The 19,170-nt window shown below is 46.6% G+C and overlaps 1 protein-coding gene across 1 annotated transcript; it reads left to right on the top strand.

Moving 5' to 3' along the window:
* The first annotated feature begins 189 nt into the window (after positions 1 to 189).
* On the top strand, positions 190 to 12,292 carry POLR3GL (RNA polymerase III subunit G like). The gene is made up of 8 exons (XM_033197938.1): positions 190 to 354; positions 7,898 to 8,063; positions 8,383 to 8,512; positions 10,183 to 10,251; positions 10,904 to 10,960; positions 11,195 to 11,268; positions 11,400 to 11,513; positions 11,805 to 12,292. Exons 2-8 carry the CDS (start codon positions 7,938 to 7,940, stop codon positions 11,889 to 11,891), a joined length of 657 nt encoding a protein of 218 aa, XP_033053829.1. The 5' UTR covers positions 190 to 354; positions 7,898 to 7,937; the 3' UTR covers positions 11,892 to 12,292.
* Positions 12,293 to 19,170: the final 6,878 nt, after the last annotated feature.

Genomic DNA, 19,170 nt, shown 5'->3' with positions numbered 1-19,170 from the left:
ACGGTCCCTCGATGAGATACGAGTGTCACGTTCCCTTGGTGAACTCTTGCCGGCCAGTGGCTCCTTCATCTGGAGTGAGACCGCAAATAAGTGACACTAGATGATTCTGCAACCCCCATCTCTCTCTGCGACCCGCTTCGCAAGCTTCGGTTCCGGGCTTACTCGCTCCCTCCCTCCTTCTCTTCCTAGGCTTCAAGAGGGCGGACTTCCCTCCTCAGCTTCTCCTGCATTGGCCGAGAAAACTCACCAATAGGGAGCTCCGGGAGGCGGGCCTAGAAAGCCACCGACTCCAGGAAGCCCAGTACATTTCAAGTTGGCCGCGGCGTGGGCTCCGCGTGGGGAGGGGCAGCAGGTAAGGCTCCAATCTGGTGGCTCTGACCTGGTTCGGTCCCACACTTGCCGAACTTGTTCATCTCGGCCAGGCTGCGAAATAGACTACGCTTTCCGTCAGGTTGTTGGATCAGCCCCCTTCTGGCTCCCTCCCCTTTCTCCCCTGGGCTCCCATTTCTGTATTGATTGTATACTAGAGAATGGTAGTTTTCTATCGCGCACGGGGAGAGACATTAAAGCAGAAAACGACACAGCCTCTTGTACCTCTCTTTGCTATAGCATCAACTTCCTCCCAATCTATTAATATTATCCCAAGAGCCTGACAAACTCCTGTTATCTATGAAGACTAGCTGAAATACTACCTGTAGTTTTCCTGGGCTGCCTTTCTTGCAAAATGAATTGTTCCCCCGTCTGACGATAGCATTTTGTGTATACCTTTATTGGGACACTTAGTGCACTCTCTCTAATGACTCTATGCCTTTTAGAATAGAAGGTTTTGTAGGACAGGTACCAGTAGTTAATATATAGTGCCCAATAAACGTTAGTTAAATAGAATTGATTTTTGGCAACTTGCACTCTTTTTGGGGAGGCAGAATTTAAACTCCTAACATAAAAATAATAATAATAATAATAATAAAATAAACTCATAACTAGGGAACAATAAAAGACAATACAGTATGTAATTAAGAGCCATTAAATTAGTGGTTCATAATATTAGTGTTTCATAATTGTTTCTGCAATCTAGAGAAGGAAGAAAGCAAGGAGAACTGGAATGGTGAGGGGAGGCTTTATGGAACACAAGGTCTCAAGTTTGGAAAGGCCCAGAGAAATAATGTATTTATTCATTCATTCAACAAATATTTATTGAGCACCTACTATATGCAAGACACAATGCTAAATCATGCTGATCACAGGGAATCTTCTACTAGAGCCATGCATCCTTCTTACAAACCCTATTTAGTAAATTGTTACCCAGCTTCTATGTAAACATCTTTAGTAAGGAAACTCTCTTATCTCTCTTGTAGGTCATTCCATGTTTTGATATCTGTTCTTTAGTCAATATCCAACAGATATTCTAAATAAGAACTATATAGCTAAAGGAAATGCATTCCACACTTCCACTGTAAACAGGGGAAATCTGGCTGGGCATGGTGGCTCATGCCTGTAATCCCAGCACTTTGGGAGGCTGAGGCAGGCAGATCACCTGAGGTCGGGAGTTGGAGACCAGCCTGACCAACATGGAGAAACTCTGTCTGTACTAAAAATACAAAAATTAGCTGGGCGTGTTGGCGCATGGCTGTAATCCCAGCTACTGGGGAGACTGAGGCAGGAGAATCATTTGAACCCGGGAGGCAGAGGTTGCAGTGAAGCGAGATCGCACCATTGCACTCCAGCCTGGGCAACAAGAGCAAAACTCCGTTTCAAAAAAAAAAGATGGAAATCTGTCCTTTTACAGTGGAATTGGTAGCATTCTTAAAGCAAGCCATTTCTAGCTGGGCGTGGTGACTCATGCCTGTAATTCCAGCACTTTGGGAGGCTGAGATGGGCAGATCACTTTAGCCCAGGAGTTCAAGACCAGCCTAGGCAACATGACAAAACCCTGTCTCTACAAAAACTACCAAAAAAAAAAAAAAAGAAAAAAATAGCCAAGCATTGTGGCTCAGGCCTGTGGTTCCAACTGCTCAGGAGACTGAGGTGGGGGGTTGCTTCAGCTGGGGAAGTCGAGGCTGCAATGAGCCAAGATTGCCACTGCACTTCAGCCTAAACGACAGAGCAAGAACCTGTCTCAAAAACAAAAACAAACAAACAAACAAAAAACAAAAAGAGGCTGGGTGTGATGGCTTACACCTGTAATCCCAGCACTTTGGGAGGCTGAGGCAGGTGGATCATGAGGTCAGGAATTTCAGACCAGCCTGGCCAACATGGCAAAACCCCGTCTCTACTAAAAACACAAAAATTAGCCAAGTGTGATGGTGGGTGCCTGTAATCCCAGCTACTCGGGAGGCTGAGGCAGGAGAATTGCTTGGACCCGTAAGGTGGAGGCTGTGGTGAGCCGAAATCACACCATTGCACTCCAGGCTGGGTGACAGAGCAAGATTCTGTCCCCCCCAAAAAAAAACAAAGACTCCGTCTCAAAAAAAAAAAAAAAAAAAGATACACAACTCTCTGCACTAAAAAAATTTCAAAAAAACCTCATCCCTCAAATTAACCATTGTTAATTTTTGGTCCATATCTTTCTTTAACAGCTTTTTAATTAATATGTGTGTATGTATTTCTGACAGAAGATTACCTTCTACATATATTTAATATTTTTTTCACCAACTAATCTCTTGTGAATTTTGAATTGCTACTTGATTTTTGTTTTAGCTTTTTGTTTTGAGACAGGGTCTGTCTCTGTCACCCAGGATGAGTGCAGTGGCATGATCACGGCTCACTGAATCCTCTATCTCCTGGGCTGAAGCGATCCTTCCACCTCAGTCTCCCAGGTAGCTGAGACTACTGGCATGTGCCACCATGCCTGTTGAATTTTTTTTATTTTTTGTAGAGATGGGGTCTCACTATGTTGCCCAGGCTGGACTCAAACTGCTGGACTTAAGTAGTCATCCCATCTCAGCCTCCCAGAGTGCTGGGATTACACACAGGTGTGAACCACCACGCCCAGCCTCGAGTTTTTTTTTTTTTTTTTTTTAATTAATAGATTATATATTTTAGAACAGTTTCAGACTTACAGAAAAATTTAGCAGATAGTGCCAAGAGTTCCCATTTGTCCCAGTGCACAGTTTCCCCTATTAACATTGTAGATTGGCTGACCGTGGTGGCTCACGCCTGTAATCCCAGCACTTTGGGAGGCTGAGGCGGGTGGATCACGAGGTCAGGAGTTCGAGACCAACCTGGCCAAGACAAGACGGTAAAACCCCGTCTCTACTAAAAATACAAAAACAAATTAGCTGGGCGCGGTGGCGGGCTCCTGTAATCCCAGCTGCTAGGGAGGCTGAGGCAGGAGAATCACTTGAACCCGGGAGGCGGAGGTTGCAGTGAGCCGAGATTGCGCCACTGCACTCCAGCCTGCGCGACAGAGCAAGACTCTGTCTCAAAAAAAAAAAAAAAAAAATGCCAGGCGCAGTGGCTCACGCCTGTAATCCAGCACTTTGGGAGGCCGAGGCGGATGGATCACCTGGTCGGGAGGTGGGGACCAGCCTGACCAACGTGGAGAAACCCCCTCTCTACTAAGAAAAGTATAAAATTAGCCAGGCGTGGTGGTGCATGCCTGTAATCCCAGTTACTCAGGAGGCTGAGGCAGGAGAATCACTTGAACCCGGGAGGCGGAGGTTGCGTTGAGCCAAGATCGCTCCATTGCACTCCAGCCTGGGCAACAAGAGCGAAACTCCATTTCCAAAAAAATAAAAATAAAGTAGATTAGTATATTTGTTACAATTAATGAATGAATACTGATACATTATTAACTAAGGTTCATACTTGATTGACATTACTTTGGTTTTTAGCTATTGCTCTTTTTCTGTACATGGATCTCATTTAGGATTCCACATTATATTTAGTTGTCACGTCTCCTTACGCTCCTCTTAAGTGTGACGGGTTTCTCAGACTTTACTGTTTTTGATGACTGACAGTTTTGAGGAGTTGGGTATATTGTAGGATGCTTTTCTGCTGGAATTTGTCTGATGTTTTTCTCTTTATTAGCCTGGGGTTATGGATTTTTAGGAGGAGGATCACAGAGGTGAAGTACCATTGTATCGTACAATATTAAGGGCACATACCGGGAACATGACTTATGAGTATTGATGCTGACCTTGGTCATCTGATTGAAGTAGTGTTTTTCTGGTCTCTCCACTGTAAAGATATTTCTCCTGATTTCCTAAATTATACTGAATGAGGGCTGGGCGCAGTGGCTCACACCTGTAATCCTAGCACTTTGGGAGGCCGAGGCAGGCGGATCACGAGATCAGGAGTTCAAGACCAGACTGACCAACATGGTGAAACCCTGTCTCTACTAAAAGTACAAAAATTAGCCGGACGTAGTGGCATACGCCTGTAATCCCAGCTACTCAGGAGGCTGAGGCAGGAGAATCGCTTGCACCTGGGAGGCAGAGGTTGCAATGAGCTGAGATTGTGCCACTGCACTCCAGCCTGGGTGACAGAGCAAGACTCTTGTCACAAAAAAAAAACAAAAAACATATATATATATATATATTTCCTATACACAGTCCACACATAAGAAGTGGGAAGTTATAGCCGGTGTGGTGACTCAAGCCTTAATCCTAGCACTTTGGGAGGCCAAGGCGGGTGGATCACCTGAGGTCAGGAGTTCCAGACCAGCCTGACCAACATGGAGAAACCCCATCTCTACTAAAAATACAAAATTAGCCAGGTGTGGTGGCACATGCCTGTAATCCCAGCTACTTGGGAGGCTGAGGCAGGAGAATCGCTTGAACCCGGGAGGTGGAGATGGCAGTGAGCCGAGATCGCGCCATTGTACTCCAGCCTGGGCAATAAGAGCGAAACTCCGTCTCAAAAAAAAAAAAAAAGTGGGCCGGGCACGGTGGCTCAAGCCTGTAATCCCAGCACTTTGGGAGGCCGAGGCGGGCGGATCACGAGGTCAGGAAATCGAGACCATCCTGGCTAACACGGTGAAACCCCGTCTCTACTAAAAATACAAAAAATTAGCCGGGCGTGGTGGCGGGCGCCTGTAGTCCCAGCTACTCGGAGGCTGAGGCGGGAGAATGGCATGAACCCGGGAGGTGGAACTTGCAGTGAGCCGAGATCGCGCCACTGCACTCCAGCCTGGGCGACACAGCGAGACTCTGTCACAAAAAAAAAAAAAAGTGGGGAGTTATGCTCCCCTTCTCCCTTTTAGGATAGTGTGTCTACATATTCTATTTGGAATTCTACATGAGAGATTTGTCTTTTCTCCTCCATATAAATAAGTTCAGTCATTTATTTATATCACTATGGACTCACAGATATTTATCTTATACTTTGGGGTTATAATCTAATACTGCTTTACTTACTTTGTTCCTCAAATTGTTTCAGCTTTGACCATTAGGAGCTTTTTCAGTTGGCTCTTATTTCCCTTTGACATGACCTCATCAATATGTTTATTTTTTTATTTTTTTCTGCTTTTTGTTTGTTTTTTGTTTGTTTGAGACAGAGTCTCTACTCTGCCACCCAGGCTGGAGTACAGTGGCACAATTATGAGTCACTGCAGCATCAACCTGCCTGGCTCAAGCGACCCTTCCCAGTAGCTGTGACCACAGGTGCATGCCATCATGCCTGGCTAATTTTTGTACTTTTTGTAAAGATGGGGTTTTGCCCTGTTGTCCAGACTGGTCTCAAACTCCTAGGGCTCAAGTGATCTGCCCACTCCAGCCTCTCAGAGTACTGGGATTATAGGAATGAGCCACTGCACCCAGCTAACCCCATCAATAGGTGAGTGTGGTTGTTGTTTTGAGCACTTCCTTACTTTTTGGCACCTCAAGATGCTCTAGACTCATCCTGTGTGTTTCCTACCCTGTCCTAGAATCAGCTAGTAGTCCAGGGAGCCCTGGTTCCTTTTATTGGAAAATTGTATTAGAAACCAAGATCTGGGTGCTAGGTGTGCTCATTGCTACTGGGATATCATTTCTCTCAAGTTTTCTTTTCATCTGGTGATTTTAATCCCCCATCCTAGCTGCCTCTGACTGGTTCCTCAGGATTGATGATAAGAGACAGAGTGAAAATTCAGTAGAAGGAGAAACTTTGCATTCATCATTGTTGATCACAGTGGAATATACTGTCTTGGGGGAGAATGGATACCATCGCTTTAGGGAAATGCCACCAAAAACTGAATAACAATTCACAAAGTAGGGTCAGGGGTGGTGACTCATACCTGTAATCCCAGCACTTTGGGAAGCCCAAGCAGGTGGATCACTTGTGTCCAGGAGTTCGAGACCAGCCTGGGTGACATGGCGAAACCCCGTCTCTACAAAAAATACAAAAATTAGCCGGGCTTGGTGGCACATGCCTGTAGTCCCAGCTACTCAGGAGGCTGAGGCAGGAGGATCACTTGAACCTTGGAGGTGTAGGTTGCAGCGAGCCAAGATTGTACCACTGCACTCCAGCCTGGGCAACAGAGTGAGACTCTGTCTCAAAAAAAAAAAAAAAAAAAGACACACATACACCAAACAACAACAAAACAATTTACAGAGTGAAGTCCTGGACTGGGAGGGATTTAGACTAGATGACCTCTAAGGGTCCTCCGAATTCTAAGATTCTGTGCTTCCAAGTGGTGTTTAAAAAGATCAATCTGGCCTCTCGTGGTGGCTCATGCCTGTAATCCCAGCACTTTGGGAGGCCAAGACATTTGGATCACTTGACATAATGAAATCCCATCTCTTAAAAAAAAACAAAAACCAGGCCGGGCACGGTGGCTCTAGCCTGTAATCCCAGCACTTTGGGAGGCCGAGACGGGCGGATCACGAGGTCAGGAGATCGAGACCATCCTGGCTAACACGGTGAAACGCCATCTCTACTAAAAATACAAAAACCTAGCCGGGCGAGGTGGCGGGCGCCTGTAGTCCCAGCTACTCAGGAGGCTGAGGCAGGAGAATGGCGGGAACCCAGGAGGCGGAGCTTGCAGTGAGCTGAGATCCGGCCACTGCACTCCAGCCTGGGCGACAGAGCGAGACTCCGTCTCAAAAAAAAAAAAACAAAAAAAAACACAAAGAGCCAGGCATGCTGGCATACACCTGTAGCTCCAGCTACTTGGGAGGCTAAGGCAGGAGGATCACCTGAGCCCAGGAGGTTGAGGCTGCAGTGAACCATGATCACACCACTGCACTCCAGCCTGGGTGACAGAAAGAGACCCTGTCTAAAATAAAATATAAAATAAAATAAAATAAAATTTGATTGTAATGTCTCTTTTCCCCTGGTTGACAATGAAATTGATGACTCATACCTGTGCTCCCACAGTGCCCGGCACTATCTTTTTCATGGTAGACGATTAATAAATGTTTCGCTGAATGCATTTCTTTGGATTGAATTGGGGACTGGTCAGGTTTGGAAGACCAGAGATAGAAAGAATTCAAAGGTTATACGTATAAATGCAGTTAGTGGCTGGGCATAGTGGCTCATGCCTGTAATCTCAGCACTTTGGGAGGCTGAGGCAGGAGGATCACTTGAGCCCAGGGGTTCGAGGCTAGAGTGAGCTGTGATTGCACCATTGCACTCAAGCCTAGGTGACAGAGTATCTCTAAAAATAAAAATAAATAAATGCAGATAGGAATAAACATCAAATTGTCTTAGGGATGTAGAGTTTTGTCCAAGGGTCTAAGCACTTTCTCCTTTGTGCTAAACTATATTGTAATTATCTGACCTGTTTGGGGGACCATGTCTCATTCATGTGTATGTTTCCAGAAATTCTCTCTCTGACACTGTGCCTTCTCAGTCAAAATTTGTTGAATGACATTGACTTTTTATGTCCCAGCAATAAAAGATTGAATGTCTTGTACCTCCTTGGCTTCCTGTCCATTCTACTACATTTCTTTTTCTCTTTGTTTTTGTCTTTATCAGGTTTTTTCACTGGATCTCTGAACACCCAGGCCCCCTCCACCATGGCCAGCCGGGGTGGGGGCCGGGGTCGTGGCCGGGGCCAGTTGACCTTCAACATGGAGGCCGTGGGCATTGGGAAAGGGGATACTTTGCCCCCACCCACCCTGCAGCCTTCTCCACTCTTCCCTGTGAGTCTCTCCACTTCCTTCCCAGACTCTCATGTGCCCCTGGCTGACTGTACATGATTCTGAATTCTTCCTAGACCATCATAAAACCATGCTCACGTTGGCCCTCTCTGTCTCTATACTCCCAATGCACATGGGATGTTTTGCAGTCAAAGAAGTGTCCACCTTTACTTCTCCCCAGCTTTCAAAATGATATGTTACTCTCCCCATTCTCTTTCAGCCTTCTGCTCAGTGGGATATTAGATTAAATTGGGAGGAGGGGTCTTCCTAAATTTGTACTAGCATTTTCTCCCTGAACAGACCACTGCCCCTGCCTCTTTAGCCTTTGGAGTTCCGCCCAGTACCTTTGCCCTCAGGAGAGGAAGGGGAATATGTCCTGGCACTGAAGCAGGAGCTACGAGGAGCCATGAGGCAGCTCCCCTACTTCATCCGGCCAGCTGTCCCCAAGAGAGGTCAGTTGGAATGCTAGCATCATATTCTGAGTGCCTTCCATGGGGAGCGCCCTGTGCTTAGCACCACTAGGGGCTGGAGAGGCACAGGAAGCATACTCTCTGACTGGGGAGATCATAATAGTTACTCCTGCATCTGAAATGCATTATAGTATTCATGGTTTGTTTTGAGTCTCATGATAGTTTTGGGACAGCGGGAGGTTAAATATTAAAATCCCATTTCTTGTGTGTAGGTGGGGGGATGTATTTTCTAAAAATGTATATATTTTTTATTTTTTTGTAAAATAGAGATGGGGTGTCCTTATGTTGCCCAGGCTGGTCTTGAACTTCTGGGCTCAAGAGATTCTTTCACCTTGGCCTCCCAAAGTGCTGGGATTACAGGCATGAGCCACTGTGCCCAGCAAAATTTTTAACAATCTGGATATTAAAAGCACCAACCAACAACAGAATACTGAAATCCTGGTTTCTTATTCCCTAGCATACTTTCCACTGCACCGCACTATTTCTTAATACAGCCATGCCTTTGAAGTAAGGGACAGAAAAAAAAAAAGTCATCATGGCCGGGTGCGGTGGCTCACGCCTGTAATGGCCAGCACTTTGGGAGGCTGACATGCGTGGATCACTTGAGGCCAGGAGTTTGAGGCCAGCCTAGCCAATATGGCCAAACCCTGTCTCTACTAAAAATATAAAAATTAGCCGGGCACAGTGGTGTGAGCCTGTAGTCTCAGCTACTCAGGAGGCTGAGGCATGAGAATTGCTTGAACCTGGGAGGTGGAGGTTGCAGTGAGCTGAGATCTCGCCGCTGTACTCTAGCCTGGATGACACAACAAGGCTCTGTCTCAAAAAAAAAAAAAAAAAAAAAAAAAAAAAAACTGGCCAGGTGTGGTGGCTCACACCTATAATCCCAGCACTTTAGGAGGCTGAGGTGGGCAGATCACGAGGTCAGGAGTTCGAGACCATCTTGGCCAACATAGTGAAATCCCATCTGTACAAAAAAAAAAAAATACAAAAAATTAGCCAGGCCTGGTGGCAGGTGCCTGTAATCCCAGCTACTTGGGAAGCTGAGGCAAGGAGAATTGCTTGAACCTGGGAAGTGGAGGTTGAAGTGGACCGAGATTGCGTCACTGCACTCCAACCCTGGGCGACAGTATGAGACTCCATCTGAAAAAAAAAAAAAAAAAATTCATAATTTTGGGTGGAAAAGAAACAGGTTAGAAGAGTGATAAGGGGCCAGGCTCAGTGGCTCACGCCTGTAATCCCAGCACTTTGGGAGGGCGAGGTGGGTGGATCACGAGGTCAGGAGATTGAGACCATCCTGGCCAACATGGTGAAACCCTGTCTCTACTAAAAATACAAAAATTAGCTGGGCATGGTGATGTGCGCCTGTAGTCCCAGCTACTCAGGAGGCTGAAGCAGGAGAATCACTTGAACCTGGGAGGTGGAGGTTGCAGTAAGCTGAGATTGCACCACTGCACTCCAGCCTGAGCGACAGAGCAGGACTCTGTCTCAAAAAAAAAAAAAAAAGGGATAAGGTCCTCACTGAAGCTGACCCCCTGGGCTCTGACTTTGGGGTAAGGAAACAGATAATTCCTGAGTATTGAGAGGGCTGGACTCTCAGGAACAGTCCTGTTCTGGGTCTCAAGGGATAAAACTTTGACCCTTCCACCCCTCAGATGTGGAGCGTTATTCAGACAAATACCAGATGTCAGGTCCGATTGACAATGCCATCGATTGGAACCCTGGTAGGTGACGGGCCCTTTCATTGACTGTCTTTCTTTCAAATGCATGAGATGCTTCAAGCCATTTCCACCATGCCCATGTCCCCACCCCATTCCCTGATCCAGCATCTGCAAGCTAGAGCCTTAGTTATGTTCCAAAACACTCTCCGATTTTTTTTTTTTTTTTTTGAGACGGAGTCTTGCTCTGTCGCCCGGTCTGGAGTGCAGTGGCCGGATCTCAGCTCACTGCAAGCTGCGCCTCCCGGGTTTACGCCATTCTCCTGCCTCAGCCTCCCGAGTAGCTGGGACCACAGGCGCCCGCCACCTCGCCCGGCTAGTTTTTCGTATTTTTAGTAGAGACGGGGTTTCACCGTGTTAGCCAGGATGGTCTCGATCTCCTGACCTCGTGATCCGCCCGTCTCGGCCTCCCAAAGTGCTGGGATTACAGGCTTGAGCCACCGCGCCCGGCCAACACTCTCCGATTTTACCTGAAAAAGCTATTAAATAGTTCCCACTACTCAGGAGATATCTAAGCCACAGTTTTGTTCTGAACAACTTTGACCCAGCCCCTTCCTTCCTCTCCTTTAAAACCCTCAATCCCCCTTTAAAACCAGTCATTATTCACTGGAGACCCCAGGCAGGGTCCTATTGACATTTACATTCCCACTATTACCAGATTGGCGGCGTCTACCCCGGGAGCTAAAGATCCGAGTGCGGAAGCTACAGAAGGAACGTAAGTGTATCTGGAAAAAGGAGGGAGAAGAAAGGTTTCCTTCATCAGCCTGAGGGCCAAGGCTGCTGCTGGTCTCTCCTTCCATCCCAGTTCCTATACCCAATCTACCAAGTGTTGTTGCTAGATGTCATAGTGGCCACATGAGGGCAGCAGAGTGACATGTTCTTTGCACGGGGATGTATAAAGCTGGCAAAATTTGCTCTCTGATGGTTCACCTTTTGATCCCCCTACCAGGGATTACAATTCTGCTCCCCAAGAGGCCCCCTAAGACCACAGAAGATAAGGAGGAAACAATACAGAAACTAGAGGTGAGGAGGAAGTGTGCATAGAGACCTTCTGAGCCCTGGATCCATTCCCTCTCTCTTGACCCATGTGTGCCTCAATTTTTCCCTTCTGTGAACTGAACCTGAGTTTCTATTCCTATTCATCCCCACATGAGACCCTGGAGAAGAAGGAAGAAGAAGTAACTTCAGAGGAGGATGAGGAGAAGGAAGAAGAAGAAGAGAAGGAAGAGGAGGAAGAAGAAGAGTATGATGAAGAAGAACATGAAGAGGTGAAGGGGACTCCTTCCACCTTAGTCCCCCTCCCTTTACCCCAGAAACTCTGAGGGTCTCAACTCTTTATACTAGGGATGCTTTCCTCAGAGGGTTGGCATGCCAACAGAGATAGTGCCCCCCAGGGTAGGGGCTTCCCTCTACTCCCTCTGCCCACTTCTCCAAACTACAGCTGGAAGAGATGTCTCAGGCCTGGAATGGTGTGACTGGGAGGAAAGGGGTCTGGTACACAGGAAGGAAGGTGAATGCCAAATTGACTTTTACTTTTTTTTTTTTTTTTTCCATTTCAGGAAACTGATTACATCATGTCATATTTTGACAATGGAGAGGACTTTGGGGGTGACAGTGATGACAATATGGACGAGGCTATATACTGAAGAAGGTCTCTGGACCCTTGTGTCTTTCTTGAGGATACAGAGAGTAACTGTCCCTGTTATTTGGTTTTTTGGACAAGCAAATCATTTGGTCAGAGTTCACATAACCTGTCTGGTCCCCGGAGATGGGAATGGAGGATGATGACAGTTTATTTTCTACGCTTCTCCTCCTTCCATGTTTGTATCACCTCCGCTATCTTGGGGAAAGTGCAAAGGACAAATATCTCAATTGTATGAAGGGAGAAAGGAGAATTGAAAGAAGAACTGGGGTTGTTAGAGCTGAGATAACTGTACACATACCCCTGCCCAATTTGTATAGCTCTTTGTGGAGATAATTAGGGATGGGAGCAGTCTGAAGGAGTAAGCCTGGTTTTATACTTTTAAATAAAGTGTTTTTATCTGTCTCTGTTATGGGTGAGGCCTGGTGATAGAGGGCTGGAGGAATGAAGGAAATGATTAACTAAGCAGGGTCTGGTGTGACACACTGGAGGGTTACAGCCTGCTTGTCCTTTGTCCCTTCCCTTCTACCCCCATGATGGGATACATATTCACAATCTAGCCCCGCCAAGGAATATTCAAGACCTCATCTGTAGGGCAATGCAGAGTAAGTTGTAGAGAAGAACAGTCTGTGCCCCCTGCAGACCAGCTGACTTCTGAGCCTCTGGTCCTAAGGCCACAAGGACATGATTGTGTCTGTTCACACATGTTCACAAGGACACAGACCCTGTCTTTCCCACACTTGACCTTGATCTTGTCCTTATTTACAAAAAATGGTTACAGCAATTTTTGTAGGGAAAGTCAAGAAAACCAGGTATGAGGAGGGAGGAGGAGCTGACTTATCCACCATAGTATTCCCTCCTCTTCCAGACCCTGGAGACGCCACTTTGAAAGGTATGTCTGTGCAGAGTGAGCCCCCCTAAATATCCTATTCTCCAGTTACAGAAACCAGTGTGTGACTGAGTTGCAATTTCTCTTTTGGTTCTTCCCTTTGTGAAATTTAGTTAGCCTTTCTCACTCCCTTTCTTTGGGGGAAGGGAGGTAGGCGGTGTTGTTTTACAGGAAGTAAGGAGGGTGGGGAGGAAGGGAGTGACTTAGGGACACTCACAGATCTGAGAGATGCTTTCTCGCCCACAGAGCTCTCCCTTGGGTGAGGTCACTTTCCGAGGCTCTGATTGGCTTCTGAGGAAGCCTTAGATGAGCTGATTGGTTCCAGCCACTTGACATGCAACAGTCACGGGCAAGCTGCGTGTCCAGAATAGGAACTGAATAAGGAAGCATGCTATCATAGCAACTCTACTGAGCATTTGAAAGCCGTAAGATGGGATATAGAAGAACCTTCAAAACATTCCCCAACTGCATTCAGGCAGGCCAACTGAATTCCCTGCAGCATCAAGTGATGGAGACTGGCAATCTAAGGTTGAATATGTTTGACCCCATTGTAAAGAATGAAGAAAGAGTATGACTCCATTGAGAGAAACCACCTTAAAAGCCTAGTTTGGGTGTGTTAGTTAGTGTTTACATAGAAGCAGTGGCAGGCGCCATGGCTCAAACTTGTAATCCCAGAAGTTTGGAAGACTGAGGCAGGAGGATTGCTTGAAGCCAGAAGTTTAAGACCGGTCTAGGCAACAAAGCGAGTCCCTGTCTCTACAACAAAAATATTTTAAAATCTTTCAAATAGCTGAGCGTGGTGGCACTCCCCAGTAGTCCCAGCTACTAGGGAGGCTGAGGCAGGAGGATCCCTTGAGCCCTGTAGTTTGAGGCTGTGGTGAGCTATATGATTGCACCACTGTGCTGCAGCCTGGGCAACAAAGCAAGAACCCGTCTCGAAGAAAAGTAAAGTAGAAGCAGCGAAGGAAACAGGAATAGAAGCAGAACATTCCAGAGTCATTGAGCAATTATGATGATTGATGTGTTTCTTTTTTAGTCCTCCTGAGGTGTTGTATTGAGTGGCAGGAAGGAGATAGGGGACCTGTAACTGGGATTTCCCATAGCTGTACTTCAGCCTGTGATTATAGCTAGGGAGAGATCAGAAAAACAAAAGTAAAAGCTATTGAAAATTTTCCTTTTGCATTGTTCCCTACATACACACACCAAGTCCTAACCTGGTCAATTATGTGTCTATGTTGGGAGCACAGCCACCCCATAAAGCCCACCAAATGTCAGCCTGGAAACTTAAAAGAGTGAGAACAAAGAAGATTCTGGAAAAGCAGCACACATCCTATACACACACATCCTTTTCCCATGAAACTGGGGAAATGAAGACAAAGGTTGGAGTGACCACTTGAGATCAGTTGTATTACTTCAAAGTGTCAGAAAGATCAGACTATTCTTGGACTCTGCCCTGTCTGCAGGTGACCTTGCTGGACAAAGCCAGGGACACAGAACCCAGCAGCTTTCCCAGATTCTGAAGTGGTTCCAGGAATGAGCTAGACTTGTTTCCACTGACCTTTCCCCTACTTTCCATAGGTACTATATCAGGCAGGCCTGAAGCCCAAGGCCTAGTAAACAGGGTCATGGCTCCTATTCACTTTGGAGGAACCCCTGAGAGGTTAGGAGTTGAGGCCATGCTTGCAAACGTTTTTTTGTTTTGTTTTGTTTTGTTTTTTGAAATGGAGTCTCACTCTGTTGCCCAGGCTGGAGTGCAGCGGCACAGTCTCAGCTCACTACAACCTCCACCTCCTGGATTCAAGTGATTCTGCTGCCCCAGCCTCCTGAGTAGCTGGGATTACAGGTGCATGCCACCATGCCTGGCTAATTTTTGTATTTTTAGTAAAGATGGAGTTTCACCATGTTGGTCAGGCTGGTCTCGAACTCCTGACCTTGTGATCCACCTGCCTTGGCCTCCCAAAGTGCTGGGATTACAGGCGTGAGCCACCATGCCCGGCCCCTACTTGCAAACATTTACAGAGGACCTACACAGAGCTGCTCAGCCCAGTACTACTCACCCGATAGGGCTTATGTTGAACAGATTGCTGCCATGTCCACAGCCTGGGCTGCACTGGCCCCAGGCAGGGTAGGTTCTCTGTCAAGAATCCTGTCCTGGGCATGGTGGCTCCCACCTGTAATCCCACCACTTTGGGAGGCTGAGGTGGGAGGCTGCTTGAGGCGAGGAGCTCAAGACCAGCTTGGGGCAACATAGTCTTCCCTAAGTCTGCCTTTAAAAAAAAAAAAAAAAAAAAAGGAAAGAATCCTATTTTTCTCTATGCTATGTTCCATCCCTAGCCTCATGATTTCCTCCCATCTCAGGTGGGCAGTTTAAGAGGGATCTGCAAACAGACCCAGTGACTCAAGTGGTTTGAGGGAGGCTAAATGGCAGACCTGAAAGCAACATGTAGTTTAGATTGGGAGTGGAGACCAAAGAAAATTGGAGGGTCAGATGAATAAGGTAATTGGGCACCTATAATTTGGTAAGGAAAAGACAGTTCTTTTCCTCAATTCTTTTTTTTTTTTTTTTTTTTTTTGAGACGGAGTCTCGCTCTGTGGCCCAGGCTGGAGTGCAGTGGCCGGATCTCAGCTCACTGCAAGCTCCGCCTCCCGGGTTTACGCCATTCTCCTGCCTCAGCCTCCCGAGTAGCTGGGACTACAGGCGCCCGCCCCCTCGCCCGGCTAGTTTTTTGTATTTTTTAGTAGAGACGGGGTTTCACCGTGTTAGCCAGCATGGTTTTGATCGCCTGACCTCGTGATCCGCCCGTCTCGGCCTCCCAAAGTGCTGGGATTACAGGCTTGAGCCACCGCGCCCGGCCCTCAATTTATTTTTTTTTAAGAGACAGGGTTTCACACTATTTTATGGTCCTAGTTTCACCACTCCATAGCTTGGTGCCCTTCAGAAAGTCATGTATGTCTCCAAGCCTCAGTATTCCTCATGTGTGAAATATAAATTTGGACTAGATGTGTCCAGTGGCAGCCATTCTAGCTCTCACAGAGTAGGGCTTATGCTGATCCATCTGTAAGAATTCAAATGGGCCTGAGAGCAAAGGCAGGATGTGCCTAGCTTTGGCTGAACATATTCCATTCGCGGGATTTCCCCACTTTATTTTCAGCCTAGGCAGACTCAAGATACCTCAGGCATCTGGCCAGTCGTTTCCAAGAACCTGCTTCAGCTCGGGTAGCAAGAAGATCAGCAATTCCATCAACTAGCAAGAAAGGGACACCACTTACAGCAGAGTTCAAGGTCACAATCAGCAAGCCAGGACTCAAATCAAACAGGCCACCAGTAGATTTCTGACTGAAGAAGGGGCTGGTGGGCAGGTCCTCTTCATCTCCCCTCATATGTCATGTCCAGTCAGAGGATGGATAAGAGAAACGAGCTCAATGGGAATAGCTCCACTAACTAATCTGGCCAAACCAGTAATGACCTCTTCTCCACTGACCTTTCCCCTTCTGGGACTCTCGTTTCCTCAAGGTCATTTGGGACCACAAAACTGGAAATAAGTTCTAGTTTCCTGCTGGCACCTCAGAAAGGCCTTTGGCTCATCCCCAACAGACTTTAATTTGCCTCTTTGTATCTAGGAAAGAAGGGAGGTCCCCCTCATAACCTTAATGGGGGAGTCAGTGGGAAGACACTGATCCAACTTAACTGCAGGACCTTAATGGCTAGGTGCTCTCACCTTGGGAATCCAAGATGTTGGGGAAGGAATCCAGAGATTCCTCAGGCCTGATCCCAACAAATGCAGGAAGGGGCTAGGTCCCCATGACCTCAGAGTCTGAGATTATTCTCTAGTCTCAAACCTCTCCTCCTCCCAGGATCCTCAGCTTTGGGCTATGCTCCCAGCCCTTTCCTGAATAGTTCTCATCCTTGTGATTCCTCGTTGATCTTGGTTTACAGTAGAGAAAGGGGGAAAATATCCAAATCCTGTCTCTGATATTCTTTGGTACACTCAGGGCAGTGTTGATAATATTAGGTTAGGAGGGAGGGGGTTAGATCTATTTTTGTCTTACCAAAAGGGGTAGGTGGAAGAAACTCACCTAAGTTAGGGATGCAGGTTTGAGCTATTTCCTGTCTTGGAGAGAATAGGTAGAGTCCCATTTGGACAGGGAAAGAAGCCCTGGTACTCATCTTCCTTAGGCTCTGGTGTGATCAGAGATATAGCCATTTTGGAGAAGAAATTCCCTCTTCAAAGGAGGACCATTTAATGCTTGTACTTCATTTTTCTTAGGCAGAGTGATAACAGGAAGTGACACAAAATGGGCTCAGTGGGAGAAAGGGCAAATTCTGATCAGCCCTTTTCTAAGTCTTCCATTTCCTTGCCAAGCCTCTTTCCTGGCACCTAGACACTCTTTCTCATCTGACCATACTTGGCTGCTCTGGATCTCTCACCTCTCCCGTACTTGGCTTGGCTCCTGTTTTTGGGTCTTGCTTTCTACCCTGAGCCGCCACTCTAACACCTGTCCAGAGATATCAGGGATATTTATACACTTCTCAGTGGCTGAACTGGGCCAGGCCTGGAGGGTTGGCTGAGGACCAGACAGAGAGCTTATTACTCAGACTCATTCTTGTTATCTTTCAAATTATTTTCCTCTCTTTGACTCTTTCTCCGTGTCTCTCTTTACCTCATGCCTTTATACGGTGCCGTTTAAATTGGATTATTCCTGGGGTGATATGGTGAAGACTATTTGGAGCCACAGAATACACATGGCACATCTTCCAGAGTGTTAATTTTACTTTTAAGATTTGGTGGGGGAAGATAAATCATTTTTATGCTAAAACCAACACAAATATATTATGCAGTGTAAATCAAAATTTGCATTTTTTAAAGATAAAATAGGTACTTCAAAGACATTTCTGGCTTATGACAGGCTCCTTTAGACTGCTTTGGGAGTCCTGGGGGAAAATGGTTCACTCTCTTGTATCTTAGGGGTCCTGCAGAGGAAATATTTGAGGAGCTCTACTTAGAACAGAGGTAACAAGTTAAGAGAAACCTAAACACTAAACAGGAGTCAGGCAGATATAAAAGATGGAAGCATGCGAGTGTAATGCAATAGGGAGTGGTGAGAACTGGCAAACCGGAGCCTGCCTAGCCCCTTCAGCTCCAGCCGATTAATGATGCCATGAAAGAATGTGACTCAGTGTTACTAAATATGATTGCTTTTTAAGAGACACCAGAATGAAGCCGGGCGCGGTGGCTCAAGCCTGTAATCCCAGCACTTTGGGAGGCCGAGACAGGCGGATCACGAGGTCAGGAGATCGAGATCATCCTGGCTAACACGGTGAAACCCCGTCTCTACTAAAAAATACAAAAAACTAGCCGGGCAAGGGGGCGGGCGCCTGTAGTCCCAGCTACTTGGGAGGCTGAGGCAGGAGAATGGCGTAAACCCAGGAGGCGGGGCTTGCAGTGAGCTGAGATCCAGCCACTGCACTCCAGCCTGGGTGACAGAGCGAGACTCCGTCTCAAAAAAAAAAAAAAAAAAGACACCAGAATGGTAGATGTTACTGAAATCTGATTTTTAAATGTTTACAACTGATTCAAATGTTTAGGAAAGGAAATACAGGTTTATTTATTTATTATTTTTTTTGAGACGGAGTTTCACTCTTGTTGCCCAGGCTGGAGTGCAATGGCACGATCTCGGCTAACTGCAACCTCCACCTCCCGAGTTCAAGCAATTCCCCTGCCTCAGTCTCCTGACTAGCTGGGCTTACAGGCATGCAGCACCACATCTGGCTAATTTGTATTTTTAGTAGAGACGGGGTTTCGCCGTGTTGGTCAGGCTGGTCTTGAACTCCTGACCTCAAGTGATTTGCCTGCCTCAGACTCCCAAACTGCTGAGATTACAGGCGTGAGTCACGGCGCCAGCCGGCAATATGGGTTTCGAAATGTCTGCAAGCTGGTTTGGCCTATGGGCCTCTGATTTGCTGCCTGTGGCTTAGTGTTTCCTCCAGCTTTGCTTAGGTTCATCATCAGCTAAAATCAAGACAAAAGAAGAGAAACACGAATCACAGTGTGATCTCCCTTCCCTAAGTCCATCTCCCTACCAGCTTCCCATCAATCTTGGAGCACTTATGTCAGGGATTTTCTCCTCCACCCACTAAGCAGGGTGGGCAGTATCAGAAATAGTGTTGAGATACAGGAAAGAAGAAGAGGAAAGAAGGAAGCAGTCTTTGGATATAGAAGGTTATTCAGTTTAAAGCGTATTCACCAAGGGAAGATGAAACCCCAAATAGGAAATTATCATAATTTTTGTCTCTCCTTCTTCACTTTCATTCCTAACCTCCAGGCCTCTCTCACAGTCAAAAAGATATTCTGAACTTGCTAATGATCAACCTCTACTCCCAGCCCTTCCACCT

Source organism: Trachypithecus francoisi, unplaced genomic scaffold (assembly GCF_009764315.1).
Source record: "Trachypithecus francoisi isolate TF-2019V2 unplaced genomic scaffold, Tfra_2.0 Lachesis_group5, whole genome shotgun sequence".
Taxonomy (NCBI): domain Eukaryota; kingdom Metazoa; phylum Chordata; class Mammalia; order Primates; family Cercopithecidae; genus Trachypithecus; species Trachypithecus francoisi.
The sequence above is the reverse complement of the archived record's forward strand: the minus strand, read 5'-3'. Positions and strand labels throughout refer to the sequence as shown.

Bases quoted from the DNA above. Each gene is read 5' to 3' on its own strand.
- POLR3GL (XM_033197938.1), top strand. From the start codon at position 7,938: ATGGCCAGCCGGGGTGGGGGCCGGGGTCGTGGCCGGGGCCAGTTGACC. The intron at 10,961-11,194 runs GTAAGTGTATCT...TCCCCCTACCAG, and splicing joins GCGGAAGCTACAGAAGGAAC to GGATTACAATTCTGCTCCCC. The intron at 11,514-11,804 runs GTGAAGGGGACT...TTTCCATTTCAG, and splicing joins ATGAAGAAGAACATGAAGAG to GAAACTGATTACATCATGTC.